Below are 20,858 nucleotides of genomic sequence, written 5' to 3'. Positions count from 1 at the left end.
CTCCGCGTCAACTGTTGAAACCCGCTCCCTTCGCAGTGAGATCTGACCGGAATCCTCTCGACGGCTTTATAACAGACTCCAGTGTATTTCTTGATGCATTTAACATAGTTTCTGATCGTCTTCCAGCAAATGAGTGAACAGTGACAGATCTTGCCTTGGGGGGTTTCTCCAATAGGTCTGGCAAGATCGCATGAAGAAGGGCTGTTCTAGTGCTACGTGATTCATTTACTGATGTGCGCGCACAGAGCAGCAGCATCACAAGAAAAAACGTGCTGGTGGATGTTGCTCCTAATACATGTGGATGTGGACTGGGGATTATGAATAGATCGACGAAATGCGACTGAATGGGATGTAGTATTATCAGCGAGGACTTGACAAGTGTTCATTATGAGGGAGAAGTGGATCAGATGGGCAACGTGGTGTGGAAAATGTCAAATTCTTTTTTTTAAATCCTATGGGTAGATTTGGAAATATTAACTGTCATTTCCCCACTCGGAGTATTCAGTATCAACGAAGCTCTTTAGATATTGAGAACTAAATATTATTGTCAATAATTGAACAACAATACACGTCTCCTGTGTTGCACCATATTATTATAAGTTTTGAGAAAATCCAGTCACAAAATAAAATAAAGACAGACTGTGGGTGTTTCCAGGATAATCTCTGTAAAGGACATTGGGGAATTACTTATGCTTCTGAAAAAACAAGGCTTATTTCACAGCTCAAATATCACAGCTGTTGGTATAACCTGCCTTCTGAAGCTATCACACTTGCATTCAATGCCCTATCCACATCAATCTTGCATCTCACATAGAAAATATGGACTGACATTTAGTTCACTCAGTATTTCAACAATATGACATTTGCATTTTTATTCTCACTTGACCAGATCTCAGGGACGCATGGGGCTCCTTGGGGATGCAGGTACACTATGAGAGTGATTCTGTGATGAAGCTGTGTCAACATTAGGGAAAGCTCAGTGTGTCCCGGTTCCTCACTTAATTCCATGTTGCTCAGGATCTAAATCAACCTTGAGTTGTCCCTGAGTTCATTTTCATTGTCTGAAACATTGCTGGTTTCCTCCTTTGGGGAGCATAAACTTTGCCTGGCCAGGGTGCAGCCTGCATAAATTGTCCATTTCTGCAGGTAAGAGATAAGGACAACAAAGGGAAACTAATTATCATTCAGTCTATGTTAAAACCTCAGGAAATGACTGCTATTGACAACTGTGTCTCTATTGTCACAGTCATACCATTTAATGTGATCTGAACTCTGAATAAGATGGTGGTTCATATCCATAATAAACAGGCCACATCCTTACGTGTGGCTTTGGCTCCTTTGTTTTTGCAGAAGCTGACGACTTTGTCATAGATAACTTTCTCTAATGAGACCACATCACATACTCTGGAATGAACAACCATCTCTGCTGCTTTGTTGGCAGTAAAAAAAAGACACGGATGCATCAGTTGTTTCATGACGAATTGATTTTTACTTGAAAGCACATTATTATGCTGGCATAAAATCCTACCTGTTGTAATTCCACTGAGGATGAAATGACAAACACTAGCTATGCTCATTTAGGCATACGTGCAATATCTTGGCATCGCTTTCATGCCATTCACTTACCACTCCACACAAGCATGATTAGAGGTGAGATTAAGTTGTTTATTATTCTGTTTTTGTGCCCGTAGCTAGTTGCACCACACCTCAAGCAGCACAGTGGAATACTGATGGTGGTGAGTGGGAATGATGATCAACACAAGTCACTGAATTTGCCGCAGAGTAAATGCATGAGAGAACAAATTCTGTTAAGAACAAATTTCTCCATGACACATTGTTCAAACATGTTGATTTCACACCTAAAGGACGACGTACGGAAATGTTTTTCAAACAGGGGTTTAAGAAGATGATCAGTCACAGAGAAAAAAAAAAATGTTAAACAACAACTGAAGTTCCCAAAGATTGTCAGAGTAAACACATAAAAGTCAATTAATTGAATATTAATTGGACCACTAACCACTAGACTACTACGTTGATGAATAACTATTTCTATCCAGTTTCTTATAGTGTCTTCTAAACTGTAATAATGATCCATATCCCTGGATTATCCATGTGTCATGACTCCTTGGCAGAGTGGCCTACCAAATTTAAAAGGTCAGTTCACTCTATCCATGCGTAACACTTTAGTTCTACGTGTCAAGATTCAGAGGAAAATCCACCTCTGAAACTTCTACAGCTCAATACAATGGAAGTAAAGGGAATTAAAATGTAGCTGCTTAGAGAATTGACCAAACATATATTTGAAAAACCCATTAGCAGCATGTTTTTCAGAAACAATGTGTTACATACTGTATTTCCTTTGTACAAAGTAGTTGAGATGAAATCTGTCCACAGAGGTCTGTGACTATATCCAGAGGGACCAGGACATAGTTTCGGGAAAGCAGTTGTACTGTTGCATGTAATTTTCCAATGCTTTGACCAAAACAAAATTCAATTCTCTTCCATCCTGTCAGGGTGGCGTAAAAATAGGACATCTTGAAACTGCATCAGATAAAACTGACACTTGCGCAATATCACAAAGAGATAATATGTTTATTTTGTGGACTGACCAAAGTTCTTTTATCTGGGTGTCCAGTAACATTGTATTTTCATCAGGATTTGTCAATGTTGGTAGTGCAAAGTGTGTTTTTCTTAAATCAAATGATAAGTGTGGTGATTCTATATTTTTCTTATTGTCAGCAAATCCCACAAGAGCAAAACCAACAATGAATATATCCTGCAAGTATTTTCTTATAGCTTATTCTTTTGAGCCAAAAACTGGAAACTTGTTGATGAGCCACATTGTCAACCTGTGTGCTAGAAATATTAATATAATATAGATTACATTTGTATTAATCAGTAGCCTGACAGTTTAAGGTCAGAATCAGGTTCGCGTGTCAGTTTAAGGTCAGAATAAATGCAAACATGTCAAGAAAAAAAATGTCTTTGTTAATTGTAAGACTAAATATAAGTAAAGGGCAGAGATATTTGTTATGTTTTTCCATCAATAGTTTTCTTTACACAGCATGACCACACTTTGACCTTCCACTAGTGACTATTATTCCTGCATTTCTGTAGGTTGACACTTAACATGGGGGGTTTCCACAGAGAGGCATGCTTTACTTTGGGTGCAGCAAAAGGAGCCTCACACATTGCACAAAGCTTGTTATCACGATTCATGTTGAATAAATTATTTTTGATACAGAGAGCTGTGGATTTGCATGTAAATGCAAATTCTCAAGGGTCAATGTGCCAATTCTTCAACATTTCAATTCAGAATCAGAACTCAGGAGTCGAGCCATGCTCTCCAGAGCGTATGGGGCCAGGAGTTTATGTTTTGGAATTCGATTTTAAAGAAACTCTCTGGGGCTCCAAAAGTCAAATTTCTGCCAAATTCTCGCAAATCTGAAAGTCCGACTTGAAAGCATTTTGGATTCTTATAGCCTCCAGTGGAGTTTCGGTTGGTGGTCCGTAAAATGGGTTTAATACATTCTGAACCTAATCTGTATTTGGGTGATGGAGCTAAGACTGTGACTGTCTGTTAAGAATGTGCCTTTTAAAGGGTTTATACAAATATCCGCCCTAAAACTCTCAATTGACCTGCTCATCAATCAGCCCGGAAAACAAGCATGTAATACACTGCTCTGATCCTAACGCAAGACACATTAGGATTGAAACGTGTACTCGCTGGAACAGATCTCACAGTCAATTCACATCAAACATTTTATACTGAATATACTTATGAGAAAAGAAGAAAACAAACACCATAACCTGGGATGAATCAGCAGAGTTTCTGCATTGGCAAGAAATGACTAGCAGACCCTGAACATACAGTGATGTTCAGAGTTCAGGGCTACTGCAAGGCAATATCCTAATTGCTTTTGAACAAGCCAAAATGTCAGTTGGTCAAACGTTTTGAATCACAAACTAAGGTGCACAGTAAGGCTTCACTTTGTCATCGTTGCTGGTTTTGTCTATTTTTGACAATACAAATGACCACCTTTGTTAATAAGTAGATCATTAAGTCAAACTAGTCAACACAATAAATTACATCAATTACAGTCAATTACTGCCTCTGGACAAACAGATGGTCACAATATGGTAACAGCCACAAAACACACACGCATTTGAAATATTTCAGCCAATCCATACTATTTACCATTTAATCAACTAGGTTTTATTTAAGAATCTGGTTTTGTATTACAAATTAGTCTCGTAATTGTAAATAGCCTGAACTGCAAAGACTACAGTATTGCAGTCATCAGGAAGAATCACCCTTCCAGAAATACATTGATTATTCATCTCATTAATGACCTCATGTCCCAACTTGTTAGACTTCATTACTCTACAACCTACCACGTATCTTCAGAGGCTCCACAAACAATTTGATGCTCAAATTTAAAAACAAGCTTACGACACATGTTCACAATTACTGACAGAGTCCGGGTCTTGATCCTAGAAATATCATTTACTATTTTTAAGTCTGAAATTTGAGTTAAGCTTTCAACTATGGTTGGCAGCTCAGTTGAAGGCATTTTATTTTCTGTCTGACAAGTCTATTGTAATGTCAGAACATTCAGCCAAATGCATCAGCACAAGGCATCAGCACTTACCACCAACCATTCAACACCTTAAGATCCATGCTTGTACTCCCATAAGATAGGAACCCCCCCCTGGAGTGAAGAAGTAGAGTGGTGTATGACACCCCATGTGACAGCTTTGGGGAGCACTTCTTTGACGAAATGGCAAGAAACCTGGACAAGCGACTGAATGAATACTGGAAACAGACAACATTAACATTATGTGAACATTTGACCACTGGCCGCAGCGTCGACTGTAAAAGGATTTAAGGTCATCAGACAGATGCCAGAGACCATCCTCGAACAGATAGAGGTTTGTATATGTTTAAGTTTCATACTTTGATCACAGGATAACAACTGAACAAACTCCTATTTCAGTTTTGTCTATCTATTGAAAATAACGTTAACAGTAAATATGCACTTAAACTTTAAAGAAGAACTTTATATGCCTCTTTTAGCTTTGGCCCAACATGCACATTTCATGAGTCATCTTGCTTTTTCATTTTGTAAGACTTAGTTTAGTTTTGTCAAATACATTTATTCTCAATGCAGGAGCTTGTAGAAAAGATTGTTACAACTCTCATCTGAAGGGATTCATTTAGTATAAATACTGGAAAAAGGAGGAAACAGCTGTAATATGCAATTAGTTTCACACAGAACAGCAATTTGATGCGGCGAAAAAGAGAATTTTTCTGAGCTTTTGCACCGCAAACAAAGGCATCAATCAATTTTGTTATTCGGAATGGACGTCATTTCACAACATACATTTACAGTAACGATTCATTATTGTTGTAAGAGTAGCACATTTGCATTTTCTTGTTGGTTATTCATCACACACTCCTGTATAAAGGCTTTAACTAATACAGTGTATTACATTTATTTAATTCGTATACAAACAGTTATGTAAAAAGGAGAACAAAAAAAAAGGTTTTAGAGGGAGCTCCGATGTACAACACTCCAGACAACCAAGAAAAAGTTACAGAATGTCATTTCCATAAAACCACAACTTGTAATTTTTACCTTTCTCTATGTGTATGAATTAAACAATCAAGATGTTTATTAGTAAGCTTTACTGATAGACGTGTCCTTCAGCTTTGGATGGATCCAAGCCAGCTGCTTCAAGTCTTTATGCTAAGCTAAGTTCATTTCCTGCTGGCTTCAGCACACACATGAGAGTGGTATCGATATTCTCATCTAACCTCAAAAATAAAGCAAAAGGCATTTCCACAAATATTGAACTACGCCTTTAGGAATCATATAAAGTAGAGAATAAAGCCTTTCTATTTACTTAATGGGACTTTGGGAGAACACAAGTTCAGAGTAAGCTTGAATAAATCAAAGACGTATAAATGTTTAAATATATTTTTATATCTGTTCTCAAACCCTATGCTCTGAAGCAAAGCGTGAGTTTGAATTCTGACATAAAAGATCCATTTAATACCAAGATAAATATAATATGTGTGGCTGTTTATTTTTGGGGAGCCTCTGTCTAAATTTCCCTGAGCTGAATCTAGTGCACTGTCTCAGGAAGGTTGTGCCAGATGCCTCGTCTCACTCTTAGCTCAAGTGTCCCACATACAGTTTGAGAGAATTGCTGGTTACATTGCTCTTAGGACTGGCAGAGAAGCAGCAGGTTAGAAAGAAACACCTCCCAGGAGAAATGATTCAAGGTATTGGAGAGCCAGAGAAGCGAGAAAAGTGAATGCAATTTCAAAGGGGAAATAATGGAGGTCATGGTGTTTGATGTTCCTATGCTGGCCACGAAAATGACTTGGTTGATGATGGAATCAATCACACCTCCATGCCACTGAATTTTAATGAAGATATGTTTAGTTGGTTTTTTTTGCATTTTTAATAACAGTGTTAACATCAAACCTAGCCATCCATTAATCCAGACAGAGTGAAGTGCAGTTATCTGCAGCCGTGCCGGGTGATATCAGCTGACTGAAGCAATAATATTTGAAATGTGACAGGTGTGTGGTTCTTTTTTGGTGCTGTTGTTCTCTTGTTTTTTTTTTGTTGTGATGAGTGAGCACAAGGTCAAAATGGAGTTTATCCTATGATATCACCTGCCAGTTCAGACAAGAGAAATGCTCACTCAAGGTGACATTACTTTGGTGTCTGTACTCAGCATGCCACTACATCTTTCATTTCCTATGGGCTAAAATTTACAACTTATCCTTTGACAGGAGGAGAAAACATCTCTAATATGACCCAGAAGTTGATCTTCCTGGGTAAACAAAAGAAAACCTGCCTCATTCTCCACAATCCTTGACAATCCCAAAGAAAACAATAAACAAAGCACTTTTTTTGTTTATGAGTCAGAAGCCCTTGAAAAATGTCTTTAAATGTTCAGGGTATTAAAAAAGTACACAACAGGAACAGTATGATAAATTCATTCTAAGAGGTGTGAAGTTGACAATGACTAGATTTCAGTATTCCGTGTGGGGATTACTGGAACGAGCAGTGCTTACATAATTAGATGGGCACACAGCGATAATAGATAGATACAATAGCAGTGTGATTTAGAAGAGCTCATGACATTTCCTTATTCTTTCTGCAGTGGTACTTTATCTAAGGCCCGGAAAGTTATTTAGTATGCAATGGATCAATCACCATCCTCAAAAAGTCATTTGAATTAACTTCTCTGGCAGATATCTATCCAGCAAAGTGGCCGACAGAGGCAAGGGACTATCAGAAAATTAAAAAGGACGTAACATTTGTTTTGTGTGGAATAGAAATGGAACAAAATGGAGCAAAGCATTGGCTATGCAAACATTCCAAGATGTTCCCTAACAGATTGCTTTTCCATTCTTTTTTTTTGTCTCTGGATGTTTTTGTTATCATAAATTCAAACAATGACAAGCAGACTTTTTCTCTCACATACACTGCTCATCATCCTCGTTCTGACAACACATTCTGTCTTTCAATTGACAACCGGATTGTGTCCCACAGAAAGCCACTGATACTGCTACTCATCAAAACCATGACAGTTAAATTCATTTTTCAGTGAAACACTGTCCAACTTATTAAAACTTAAAAAGAACTGAGGGCAAAAACCCCTTCACAGAGTCGCTCCTTTTGAAATAAGAGGAGACCAAAGTGAATGTTTGATTCTCACTAAATAAAAATAAGCCAATGGCAAAGCAGCGCATGTCTAATTGCTGATGAAGCATCAAATTAAAATATCAAGGACTAGTTGGAAAAGCGGTGGTTGCAGAGTTAGTTTATACATTTATGTTTGAGATAATGTCATTTTCAAGGAAGGTGTAATTTGTGCAGCAGTATAACCGGAGCAACACTGTGTTATTGGTTTCAACAATTCTCAGTCATGTTAATGTCGGGAAGGAAGGAAGACAGCATGCCACCTAGTGGGATGTGAATAACCCATATATCTCACCCCCAATTAGTATTAGGCTGTACTGTAAAGTGACAGGAAGCTAATTCATAAATACTGTAGCAACATGAAAGAGGAGGGAAGCCATCCAGAGAAGGAAAGGAAATACTGTCACTCCTATATGGATAGGGAAACATCAACAAAGCCTTTCCAATTACTTCAAGGTTAACTGTGAACCGCTAATAACTTCAGGGAACCGGAGAAACAAGACATTGTTAGCTAATTACATAAACACATCATTTAGACTGATTGATGCAACATATTATTCTGTGCTCCTTCCCTCGCTCTCTCTGCCTAATTTCTCTCTTCCATATAGCAGAGAATAACATAAAGGCTGTGTTTCCTTTGGCAGCTGTCTCCATGACGGCCCACACTGACACAATGAGACACTCTCCCGGCTCAGCAGTAAACCACAATCAAATGATGAACAACTGGCAAAGATTTATCATCATCAGCTCAGGACCAAAAGCTTGACGTGTGAGCTGACACACAAATAGAGGTGTGCGGGCTTTGCTATTTCTGTTTAAGACAGAGGTCAAGCAGTCTGTTAGTGAGGTGTGAAAGCAGCAGCCACTCCTTGTGTACATTTATGCAGTGATAAAGTGAATTAATACTCCTTGGGTTGTCAGCCTGATGAGACGAAGCATTCTGGTTTATATGGACGCCATATAACAAAGAGGCTTAAAGGGAGATCGCTTATGTTTATTGTTATTTTTTGTGTTGCCTCTTCCTTCACTCAGGTAACATTCAGAACACTCTGTTCACTCAAGCACGCCTTGATATTTGGTATTTATCAAGATGCATAATAACTGCTCATCCTGAATACAAGCTCAATCGGGATTTGAGCTATTGTTGTAAATATTGCAAATATGCTCAATAGGATTGTGAACTAGTTATCCCCAGTGTTTCTATGGAATCGTGAATATGATTTACAGTGGAGGCAACACACATTAATTTGCTTCCATACTGCGTGTGGATTTGGTTCTTGATTCTGTTTAAGATAAAGATAAAAGAGAAGAATATGGGATTTGTGGCATTGAATGGCTCGTAGATGTGCCCCGGCTTTAAAATGAGCACTCGATGGTCTGATTGTCGAAGCCCCTCAAAGGGTACTCATCGTTTGTTTGTTCATCAGACTTGAATGGTACATATGTAAACCCGCCAGATGATGCAACCCTGGAGTGATAAAAATGAAAGCTCTGGTAGCTCTTAATGAAATTGCATAAAGAGCAACAACACTGCTATCACGTGAACTTGTCATTGAAAGCACTAGTCATACAATATTAAAAAAACATATCTTAAATAGAAGTGTGAATATAAAAGTACATTATTGCTACATTACATGATGTTAATGTTGAACACTGTGACTAAGTATAGCTCCATTAAAAGCTGACATTTTGTAATAGCATAGCAACCACTCATGAGTCACATCTCCCTGCTTTAGCAGAGACATATCCTTGAGTTCTAATGAACCAATCACAATAGCAAAACATTAAACATGCTGTTTAGTTTGTTAAATTATATTGTTCTTATCATGTTTTAGCCTGGTTGCTGTGTATAAAACTGTTGCCCATACGAGTAGTAAATGACGTTTGTGTAGCCTTTAATGCTTTCAGGATGCATAGCATGATGTTTCCCCCTAGTGGTGTAAGAGCTCACATAGAATAGATAGACTGATTGGTTGTGTTGCTCAATGCTGCTGTAGGCTACACAGAGTATCTATGAGTTATTCTCTATGGTCTATGTCATTTTACTCACCTGTAAGAAAGTTTGCCTTACACAATATTAATACATACTAACTTTCTTTTATATCACCTGCAGTCGCTGCCTTTTCACTTGTCCAGGACTGTTTTGAACATTTACAAATGCAGGAAATACCTAAAATAATAATGTAGAAACCAGCAATGATTAATGGGGCGGCTGAAATAGCTAGAGGACTTCTACATCGTATCATCCGACAACATTTCCTTCGAAACGGATTATTTTTATTATGATGAATTGATGTTAGTGTCTTACTACTTCTCTGTCTTTGTCGTTATCTGTATCTGACTTTCAAGATACAAAATAAACACATCATATTAAAGCAGTAAATATATCCTAATCAATCACACCAAATGACTAAATTCAAACCCACACACGTACAGATGTCTAGAGAGAATGTCACACTGCACTTCATGTTCTGTTCATGTTTCAAAAATGTTCATCTCAATCACACTTTTTCATCCTTGTGTGTTCAGAGGCCTACTATTAGTGGTGATTTCAAAAAGAAGACACAATTGTTTGTATGTTGTGTGTCTTGAATGTATCTTTAATGTTTATTTAAAGCTATAATTGCTTCTGGATTTATAATTGCATGATATTTTATGTCTACAAAATAATGTATAACAGTTTATCTTCAACAGGTCCTTGATAGGTCGATTTTAGGTTAAAGGAATAATTCCACATTTGGGGAATTAGCCTTATTTGCTTTCTTTCCGAGAATTAGATGAGAAGATCAATACCACTCTCAGATGTCTGTCCTTCAATTCAGTTGGAGCCAGGAGCTGGTTAGCTTAATTTAGCATAGAGATTGGAAACAGGGGGAAGCAACTAGCCCGGTTCTCTTCAAATGTAACACATTTGACCTACCAGCACCTCTAAATCTCACTAATTACACGTTATATCCTATTTGTTTAATCCAAACAAAAATCAAAGTGTCAAAAAAAAACACACACACACACACAGACGTCCTGGAGTTGCCTGGCAACATCAGAGTACTCCAGGGGCCAGGTTTGCCCCTCCTTCAATTCTTTATGCTAAGCTAAGCTAACCAGCTGTTGGCTCCAGCTTCATATTTAAGTGACAGATATGAGAGGGGTATCGATCTCCTCGTCTAACTGAGCAAATGAGCATACTTCCAAAAATATTGAACCGTTCCTTTAAATGTCTTCTAACAGCTGTACTTGCCTGGAGTTAGTAAACTTAAACAGAACCCTAAATGAAAACTTGCATTTGTACATTTTCTTTCATGATACATGTTGAGGTGACAAAAGACCAGAATATAGATCCAGTCCAGACCTTCACAACGGATAAGTTCTATCTACGACATGCTGTATGTTAGCCTACAAAGGGATGACAAAACCCAGTGATAACATCCCATAATTTAGTAGAATCTGTTGCCTTTGCCTTTCACGTGTTTTAATTATCTTAAAGTATTAAACACTGATGGGACTTTATTGTAAATGAAGCAGACAACATCTTAATGGTGAAAGAAATAGACACCACTTCTCCTTTGAGATAAACTGTCAAGTGGGAAACAAATGGTGTTATTTTTTCACACACCAGCCCCACAATTCAAAGCATCCAAAAGTCAATATCCACACTTGGCAGTTGAGACAAAGATGAAGATGAGACGCCAGTCGTACAAAACATTGCATTGTGGGACGGGCCTGAAGCACCAAAATTCATTGATTCAGAATGGCTTCATCTTTACACACTTGGTACACTGCTGACTTCAAGTTGAGATGCTAAGAGGCCATAACAACATAATCACAGTCCTACAGTTAGCCATTTGTCAAAAGATAAACCGAACACCAGGTGCAAAGGCTTGAAGTGACGTGTGTAGATCTAACTCATTTGTTAGTGGACTCCTGATAAGCTAGAAAGCAGCTCTTAAAATTCTCATTTTCTATTACCTTGGGAGATTTCAAATGTGTTGTGAGAGCTGCTGCAGGACATTAATGCGAAGTTTATTTGGATATGAATGAACACAGTGTCTGCCAGCGGTGACTTTTCAAACAGAGACACATTTTATACCAAACTGTGCAGATGAATATACCTTGTGGCATAAATTGTCAGGTCAATGCACAACAATTTGACCTACAAGGAGCGTATAAAGCAGTGATGAAGGGAATCATATTGTATTGATTGATAAATGCATTTCCTCTCTCTGTACAATTGGCTATCTGTCAGACCAGTGCACATCACTGGGGACACAAATATGACCTTCCTTCTTAATGCTTGTCTTTTGGGCCACATGGCCTTGAATCCTCAGTGTACTCTATGTCTAAAAGAAAGTTAATAACTTTGCAATTTCCAAATTGTTGTGACTTTGCAGACTAGCAATATAAAAAAAAAGCGATGTGAGCTACTTAAATGGAAATAATTGTTTCTGAACACTGTCCTCTATTCATGAGGCATATTGTGGTAATGTGTGAGAACTCTGTTTAATGCATTACAGTTATGAAAAATGGTATTCAATCCACTCTATTCCAGCTTTTATTAAAGCTATCAAAAAAAGCAGGTATTTATGCTTATGCAAATGAACACTGCTCTTAGCCCCTTTTCCTGCAGATGAACAGAAAAAACAGTCGAAAGAAATAATGTCTCAGTCTGTCGTCAGTTTCCACTGATAGCTCTTCCTTGGCAGCAGTTTTGGAAACTATTTATTTTCTCTTCAGGACTGGCCCTTAGATAGCTATTATGTAGTTTGTAACAACCCTTTACTCTTGTCTCGTTTGCTTTCACACATCAAAAGCTAATTTAAAGTGACCTTAAAAAATAATGAGGACAAAACACTGTTACAAACTAGTGCACGAGCAGATATAAATCAGCAGGTATTTAATGGCATTTAAAATGCATATTTTCCGTTAGCCTTTCAGTAACTCAACTCGAGAGTCTAAAATGTTGACGAAAAGCAATATTTAAGTGGGCCTGTACATTTGAAGTTGTTGATGAAAACCAATGCACCTCCCCACGGACATGGTCCCTTGATTGAGAGATGTATTTAATTGATTCTATCTTGCATAATTTAGCTACTCTTTCTAGTTTCTTGCATCTGTGTGTCCTGGATTTACTCAAACTTATGTTGCTGCTCTATTTTGGGAGATGTACCTAAGAAGATAATGCAAATGTTGTATATTTTGTATGCTCCAGCTACATATAAAAAGCTCAGCGACTACTAACAAGCTCAGGGAGAGAGGTTTGTCAGTGTTGGTTATGCTTTTTACACTCGTCAATGTTTCATCAATACATCATTCGGGACCAGAGACAGTTTGCCCTACATACCCATGTTTGTGTTTTTTTTAATAAAAGTGACCTGTTCTTCAAATAGGACTGTAAAGCTAGACAGTGTATCTCAATGTATCAAGTATTGAGAGAAAGAGTTACACAAGGATACTGTATTTCATCCTGTGTATAGTTTGTCCCATTTTACAGCTTAGTCAATATAGAGCTAAACATTTGCCCCTCATAGCAATAAATGACAGCCAAGGATTTGTCAAGAAACCTAATACGTGCTATACTCTGTTGTTTAAAGTGATGTAAATTATTTAGAAGAATCGAAACAGGCGTGACAGCACCCAGCATGATTTTGTAAGAATAATGGTTTATACTTTATTTTGCACTTGAGTACCAGCTCTACTATCTCATTTGCATGCAAGAAGCTCAACGGAGCAACCTAAGAGTCTTCAAAGCCAGTCTCCTAGGTAATGCAGCAGCTTGAGATTTTACATCTGATCATCACTGACTCAAGTCTTGATCATGTAGATTTAAACTGGAGGGAGTTTTACATGTTTACAAATTCAAACTGGAGTTTCAACTAGCAAGGGAATGATATTTATTCTTCAAAATGAAATACTTCCCAGTTAAATTGATCTATGGTCTGATGTCACTGAATTAGTCAAATCATTAGAGGAAATGTGTTGAATAAAAGTCCTTTTGTTATGATTTCAATCACACTTTTATTGGAAACAGAAACAATAACAATAATAGAATACATTATACTGAAATAATACATTTTATAATAATTCCTCTTAACTAAAAAAAATATGTACACCTGTAGCAACAGCAATAACCATTTCTACACATATTTACATCTTCCAGGTACATCTCATTTACCTTACCAACACACGTTCTAAAAGATGGTTGCAACCTCTAATGCTGTAGCTACAGTTACAATATTTGGACTCTGGTTTTGGATTTCAGCACCTCCAAGACCCGCCTCACACTGCTGCTGAGGGAAGTAGGAAGGGAGGGTCCCGGTCCTGGAGAAAGTCTGCATGCTGCACCTTGATTTTGGCCGATTTGTGCCATAAACAGAGTCCTTCCAAAAGTGGGGATAGCCATGAGAACTGAAGCCTATTGTGTATGCATTGTCTCCGGTGTCTCTGAAGCTCTGCGTTGGTGCACAGTATGTGCCTTGGCAATCCCCAGAAAAGCTGTTAGCAGTGCTGGATGAAGCTGAAATAAAAGTAAAATAGATATAAAATAAGGATGAGAAATTGTCTATGGAGAAATTACCACAATTTATCATTTATGTCATTCCGGGGGAATATTAATGTTTAATTCAGTAGTGTGTGATGTCAAAACTTAAGGATGGAAAACTTACTTTTTAGCCTTGGCTGGAAGGTGCTGAAGTTCTTTTTGCCTCCGTCGCCACTGATATCAGAGTCACTGTCGTTAAAGTCACTGTCCCCTTTGCCGCTGTCCTTCACGCTCAGCTGGTCGCTTGTGCCAATGCCACTGCAAATACAATCAACAGATACAGTATGAGCCACCATTGCACCACATTAGCTTGATTATTGATGTCTTTTTTTTACATACAGGGCCCATTTCTATCCCACCCATCTAACCTCATTCCACTAGAATGCCAAAAGCAACAACATGCATGCAGGTTGCATGCTAAGTACCCTCCGTGTTCAGTGAGATTTCACTGTGAATAAAGCATATCATATCTGAGAAAATAAATTACATTTAGTTGTCTTACCTCACTTGCAAGCAGTATTTGTCACTTTGCCACACAGATGTTGTTTGGAAATGCTTGGAGGGCAGGAACATCTAAGAGAACAAACAAAATGACAGCAGAGAGCTTAGTTTTCCATTTCTGGCACAAAGATCAAGGCAGCACTTGGAAACGTCATATGCATATGAAAATAAAATACTCTTGTAATTGACTCACCTTTGTGTCAGAGTCCCCGCTCCTCTCCTCATACAGGCAGGAACCGTCCAGAGACGAAGGGGTTCTCTCATGGAAGAAGCCTCGTGGTCCGGTGTATATGTTTGGTTCTGTCGAGCCGAGCATGGGAATGGGCCTTCCGTCAAAAATGCTGCTACACACGTCTCTCTTGGAGCCACGCTTTCTCCCCCCATTGCTGAGTTTGCACGTCACAACAACAACCACTATTGCAATCAACAACAATGCGCAGCCACCACTGAGCATAATAATGACAATTAGCGAGCCATCAAAGCTGGTGCCTTCTTCATCACTTGACCCTAACACAATGACAACTTGGTCTTCAGAGGGCTGTGTGTCTGAGACAATAAACCTTAAGGTGGCACTGCTAGAGAGCGAGGACCTGCCTTTGTCACTCACGGCAATTTTCATTTCCAGCACGTCTCCAATTTCAGATGTCAGCCATTGTTTTAAAGCAATTTCTCCCGTGTCTTTGTTCATTGTGAAAAGCTGCGGGTCACCTTGTACAATTTGGTAGTGGAGCTCGCCGTTCACTCCCTCATCCTCGTCTTCAGCTGAGACGCGAAGGGCAAGACAGCCAGCCGGCGCATTAAAAGGCAAGGGAATATCAACAGAGTCGTTCACAAGGACAGGGAAGGTGAAGTATGGATAATTGTCATTCAGATCCACCACTTTAATCCTAATGGTTGATGTGCTTGAAAGAGAGGGGGAACCTCTGTCTTCAGCTTGGATAACCAGCTCAATCTGCTGTAGAGTCTCAAAATCAAAAGACCTCAAAGTGTACAAAGACCCTGACAGTGAATCCACAGAAACATATGTGGACACCAGAGATCCTCCTGGCACCTCTGAATCTATGAGTTTGTATGAGACTTTGGCATTCTGTCCTACATCAGGATCTCGAGCAACGACAGTGGTAACATATGAACCTGGGATGTTATTTTCTAGGACTGAAACTTCAAAAAGTGACTTACTGAAGAGAGGGGGGTTGTCATTCTCATCTGTGACACGGATGGTGTACTGTCTGACAGTTTTGAAGGGTGGACTTCCCAGATCCTCTGCAATCACAGTCAGGTTATACTCTGGGATCTTCTCTCTGTCTAAAGTAGTGCTGGTAATTATCATGAAAGAGTCCCCATATGCCTGCTGGAGGGTGAAATGCTCGTGCCCCAGCAGGCTGATGCGCACGTACCCGTTGGAACCAGAGTCTCTGTCCGAGGTGCTGATCAGAGCAACGAAGCTCTCCGCAGCTGCAGCTTCTGTGATGTAGGCGACTCCATCACTGCTGGAAGTCATCGGTTTGATACTAATTTCAGGTGCATTGTCATTCACGTCCACGATGTCTATCGTAACTTTGCAGCCGGATGGGACAGAGTTCGCGCCAAAATCTGAGGCTTTAATGTTCAGTTCGTATGACCTCTTTTTCTCAAAATCAACCACCGCCTTCAAGGTCACGTCCCCGGAATAAGGGTCGATGTGGAAAAGGCGTCCAGCTTCTGGTGATAGCCCGTCAGCAAACGCGTATGTCACCTCACCGTTAACACCGTCGTCGGGGTCGAAAGCGTGCACTTTGAGAACTCGGTGGCCCACCGGGGAGTCTTCATCTAACTCAACTTTCAGCGAGCTGTGTTCAAATGCGGGGCTGTTGTCATTAAAGTCCAGCACGCTGATGTTCACTATCATTGAGCCGGACTTTGCAGGCACCCCTCCGTCAGTTGCAGTGACTTCGATTGTGTAGGAGTCCTCCACCTCCCTGTCGAGGTCCCTCACCAGCACCAGCTCAGCAAACTTCACTCCATCATCCCGATCGCGCACTTCAATGGCAAAATGGCTAGAGGGGGAAATGTTGTAGCTCTGAATGTAGTTTTTACCCACGTCCTGGTCGAGAGCAATCTGCAGAGGGAATCTTGAGTCCAGCGGGACATTCTCCACTATCTCCAGCTGTGTCTCGTTGCGCAGAAAATGAGGAAAGTGATCATTGATGTCTTTTACCTCGATCTCCACGTGGATGAGTTGAAACTTTTCTTTGGAGAAGGCCACAACGTCGAAGGTGATGAAGCAGCGCGGAGATCTCGGGCAGAGCTGTTCTCTGTCAATTATTTCTGCCACACTCAGAAGTCCGTCGATCTCCCTCATTTCAATCACAGAAGAGTTGTTTTCTTGCATGAAGCGGAACGATGTGTCGGGGTCATCGGCTGGATCAATCTTTAAATCTTCGGACAGATTTCCTATCTCCGTCCCGGGTGCATCCTCTTCGTATGTGAAATACCTCGTAGTTGTACACTCAACAGAGTATAAAAATAAGGAAAGCACCACGCACAGCCCAACTCTTGCAAACTTGCAAAACACCATGTTGAAGGGTTACAAAGTGCTGCCAAGAAAAGTCATGAATTACGCAAACAATCCACAACTTGCGCTACAGTACGTCAGGTCGAATCACAACTGTGTTAAACTCTGACTTTGCTGTGGGACTATAAACCCCGGTATATGCAAATAGCGTGCCCCATCGACCAATGGCCTTCCAGTGGTCCACCAACAGGGGCACGTTTGTCTCTGCAGCAAACTGCTGTACTTTTGTTGGAGCAAATGGTTTATTAGATAAACTGATTGTGGAGCTTTAAACGGGCTGATAACACTGTGACTTAAATAAGTCTGCACATGGCAATTAATTACCTGACTCAATCACTTAGATGACTGTATTAAATAGGACTATGTGCCTTCAGAGGAAACTGAAGTAGCAGTTAAAACCCTGAAGGATTGGTTTGTTAGTCAGTCAGTGACAGGGAATTATGAATAAGCTGGGGTGGAAAGAGATAATAATAAAAAGCAGGAAGAAAACGCTACATGTCAATTAAATTATAATTGCTGATAATTGCTGCAAACATAAACAGCATCAGAAACCATCAGACTTTGCTGTTCTTGCTGTAGAAATCTGTTTTTAATTGAAGAATCAATATCACAATGTAAAAATACTTAGTTACAAGTAAAGGTCCTGCATTCAAAAGTCTAAGGATTATCAGAGTGTTTCAAAGTATCAAAATAAAGTACTATATATGCCAAATGACTGCTTTCAGAGTGATGTATATTTATATACCGTATATATATATATATATATATATATATATATATATATATATATATATATATATATACATATATATATATTTACAATATATACGTGTATATATATATATATATATATATATATATATATATATACTGTATATATATATATATACAGTATATATACATACATATATATATATACAGTATATATATATATACATATATATATATATATATATATATACATATATATATATATATATATACATATATATATATATATATATATATATATATATATATATATATACAGTATATATATATATATATATATATATATACATACATACATACAGTATATAGGTATATGCATTTATGCATTTCCACCACGGAAATGCAAAATAGGAAACTGGAGAAAACATCTAATAATGCAGGATCTTAGAGCCTGACAATTTTCATTGTTATTCATATACAACTATGTTTTATAATTACAGTCTCCTCAAAATCCTTACCCTAACATTTAAGCTTATTAAAACACAAACTATGAATCCATAAATATTTTTTTTCTCAAAATCATATCTATCCATGTAAACATTGCCTGTGGATCATTTACATCATAAAGGTAAAGCAGAAATCTGTTTTTCTTTTGTGCAGCCAGAGACACTCATCTGTTCAAATAGCGTAGGAGGAATTTAAGTATAATGCAGTAAAGGAAACCCACAAAGCCAGACAAGTGTCATTTGATTAGTGTTGTGTTTTGGACACCCACAATGTTAATTACACATAAAATATCATTGTAGCGCTGTGTTAGAGGAAATCCTGCCTGTATAATCAAGACCATCTGTATTTTAATGAACACACAAATGCATATAATTTACTCTTTTCTATAACACTTCTAAAACAAGAGCCTGAGAAGTCAGAAGAACAAAGAAGTCAGGAGAATAAACTACATTGAATGAATCCCCCTAACACCTCCAACACACAAAATAACACACACACTAGCAACAGCTCCCATAGTGATAACAAAAGAGCATGAGTCAAGCAGACCTTTGTCAACCATATGGGTGATTAGCTTCTGCTGATTAAAAGGCGTCTATGGCACTTCAAAGGTCTCTTGACACCTCACAAAAGTTTGAGTAAATCTGTCTGAGCCCCCAAGCGGGCACGTCCAGGGAGGTGTGAAAAGGCACACAACAGTGCAAGAGACCAGAGATCCTTGTGATAGTCTGTCGGCGAGAGGTGATAAGGAGCTCTGTGCTGCCATTTTTATAATGTTAAACAAGCCCAATTTTGTTTAGATACTAAATTTCCACCCATCCACATCTTTTCTGCTGCTTATCCCCAGCATTGTTTCCCCACTTCTCCTGGGGGGGTGATCCCAAACCAGATTAAATAATATCTCCAGTGTGGACTGGGTCTACCCCAAGGTCTCCAACAGTTGGGCATGCCTGGATATCCTCCAAAGGAAGGTATTCTGATCAGATGCCCGAACCACTTCAACTTGCTTTACTCCAAGCCCCCTAAGGATGCCTGAGCTCCTTACCCTGTCCACCCTACATAGGAAACTCATTTTGGCTGTTCTCATTCTTACGGACGCTTCCCAAAACTCATAACCAGAGGTGAGGGTTGGAACGTAGATCAACTCGTAAAATCGAAAGCTTTGCCTTCCGGCTCAGCTCCCTCTTCACCACAACGCTCTCATTATTGTTGACACTGCACCAATTCTCCTGTCGCTCTCACGCTCCATTTTACTCAAAGCTGCAGCCCTTCCAGCTTTCTGGTACCTGCGTACTGCTTCAGGAGACCCAGAGGCCTCCTCTCTGGGTTCTCAGATCGCCGCCATGAATGACCCTCTCGACCTTCAGACCCTTGCGACCTTCAGACCATAACTCAGAGCAGTCGCCTCCACGATTGTGGAAGTTTTGAACATGGCCCACTCAGATTCCATTTCCCCAACTGAAGATCTGTTGATGATCTTTGGCCTGAGGTGTTGTGCTACTAAGTACACTTATGAAACACCCTTTGCAAGAACATGGTGTTTCTTATGGCTGATCCATAACTGGCTTAGAAGCTCAAATCAGGCAGGCCATATTTAGCATATACTAAATGTAAAAATGGATTTTCTTTTCACATAATGTTGCCTGCTATATTCTTGGCAAGAATATCAGGCAGCATGAACACAACATAACATAACACAAACTGTTCAAACTATTTTGCAGCAGAGTAGGTCAATTTCTAATGTATGCCATTGAAATCTGCAGTGTTTATTCCGTATATTGAACTTGGAACGTGGTTCAGTCACATCTCATTACAGCAGAAGTGTTAAGGGTTTGTTTTCAAATCCACAAGGCATCAGGCATTTTTCCCCAAATGCTGAAGCTTGTACTTCGCTACAAATCAATAAATCATGTGTTATTCTGGGCTATACGCTAAGCAGGCCAATACAATTTAATCGTTAATCTTAGAAGTGCAACAGCATTGCATCACCACTCCTGCCTCTCAATATTGAGCGAGAAATCTTCTGATTTGAATGTAAACAAGGAATGTTGCATCTATTGCTCATTATCTACCTCGTTCTGGTGTGGGTGTTTTTCGCTCTCTATCTCTATTTTATTAGAAATAAGATCAGGCTGAACATATAAACACTAAGCCAGAGGAGGATCAAACATAAAATACTTTCATGCCATTTCCAGACATACAAAGCCTTCAGCACAACGGTCCCATGCTGGCTGGGTGTTGAAATCCAGGATTTTGTGGCTACGAGGAGTCAGAAGGTAATGCAGAATTATTAGCCAAATTAGTTGCTTGGCACTAAGAGGATTACAGC

At 39.1% G+C, this 20,858-nt stretch overlaps 1 protein-coding gene across 1 annotated transcript; it reads right to left on the bottom strand.

Moving 5' to 3' along the window:
* Positions 1-13,856: 13,856 nt before the first annotated feature.
* LOC115026540 (protocadherin 8) lies at positions 13,857-17,317 on the bottom strand. The gene is made up of 4 exons (XM_029459395.1): positions 14,954-17,317; positions 14,762-14,832; positions 14,384-14,517; positions 13,857-14,235 (listed from the first exon to the last, which is right to left on the bottom strand). Exons 1-4 carry the CDS (start codon positions 17,315-17,317, stop codon positions 13,910-13,912), a joined length of 2,895 nt encoding a protein of 964 aa, XP_029315255.1. The 3' UTR covers positions 13,857-13,909.
* Positions 17,318-20,858: the final 3,541 nt, after the last annotated feature.

Source organism: Cottoperca gobio, chromosome 21 (assembly GCF_900634415.1).
Source record: "Cottoperca gobio chromosome 21, fCotGob3.1, whole genome shotgun sequence".
Classification (NCBI taxonomy): domain Eukaryota; kingdom Metazoa; phylum Chordata; class Actinopteri; order Perciformes; family Bovichtidae; genus Cottoperca; species Cottoperca gobio.
The sequence above is the reverse complement of the archived record's forward strand: the minus strand, read 5'-3'. Positions and strand labels throughout refer to the sequence as shown.

Coding starts and splice junctions, on each gene's coding strand:
- LOC115026540 (XM_029459395.1), bottom strand. CDS start 17,317: ATGGTGTTTTGCAAGTTTGCAAGAGTTGGGCTGTGCGTGGTGCTTTCC. Junction 14,833..14,953: donor GCGGGGACTCTGACACAAAG/GTGAGTCAATTA, acceptor TTGTTCTCTTAG/ATGTTCCTGCCCTCCAAGCA. Junction 14,236..14,383: donor CTTCCAGCCAAGGCTAAAAA/GTAAGTTTTCCA, acceptor CTTTTATTTCAG/CTTCATCCAGCACTGCTAAC.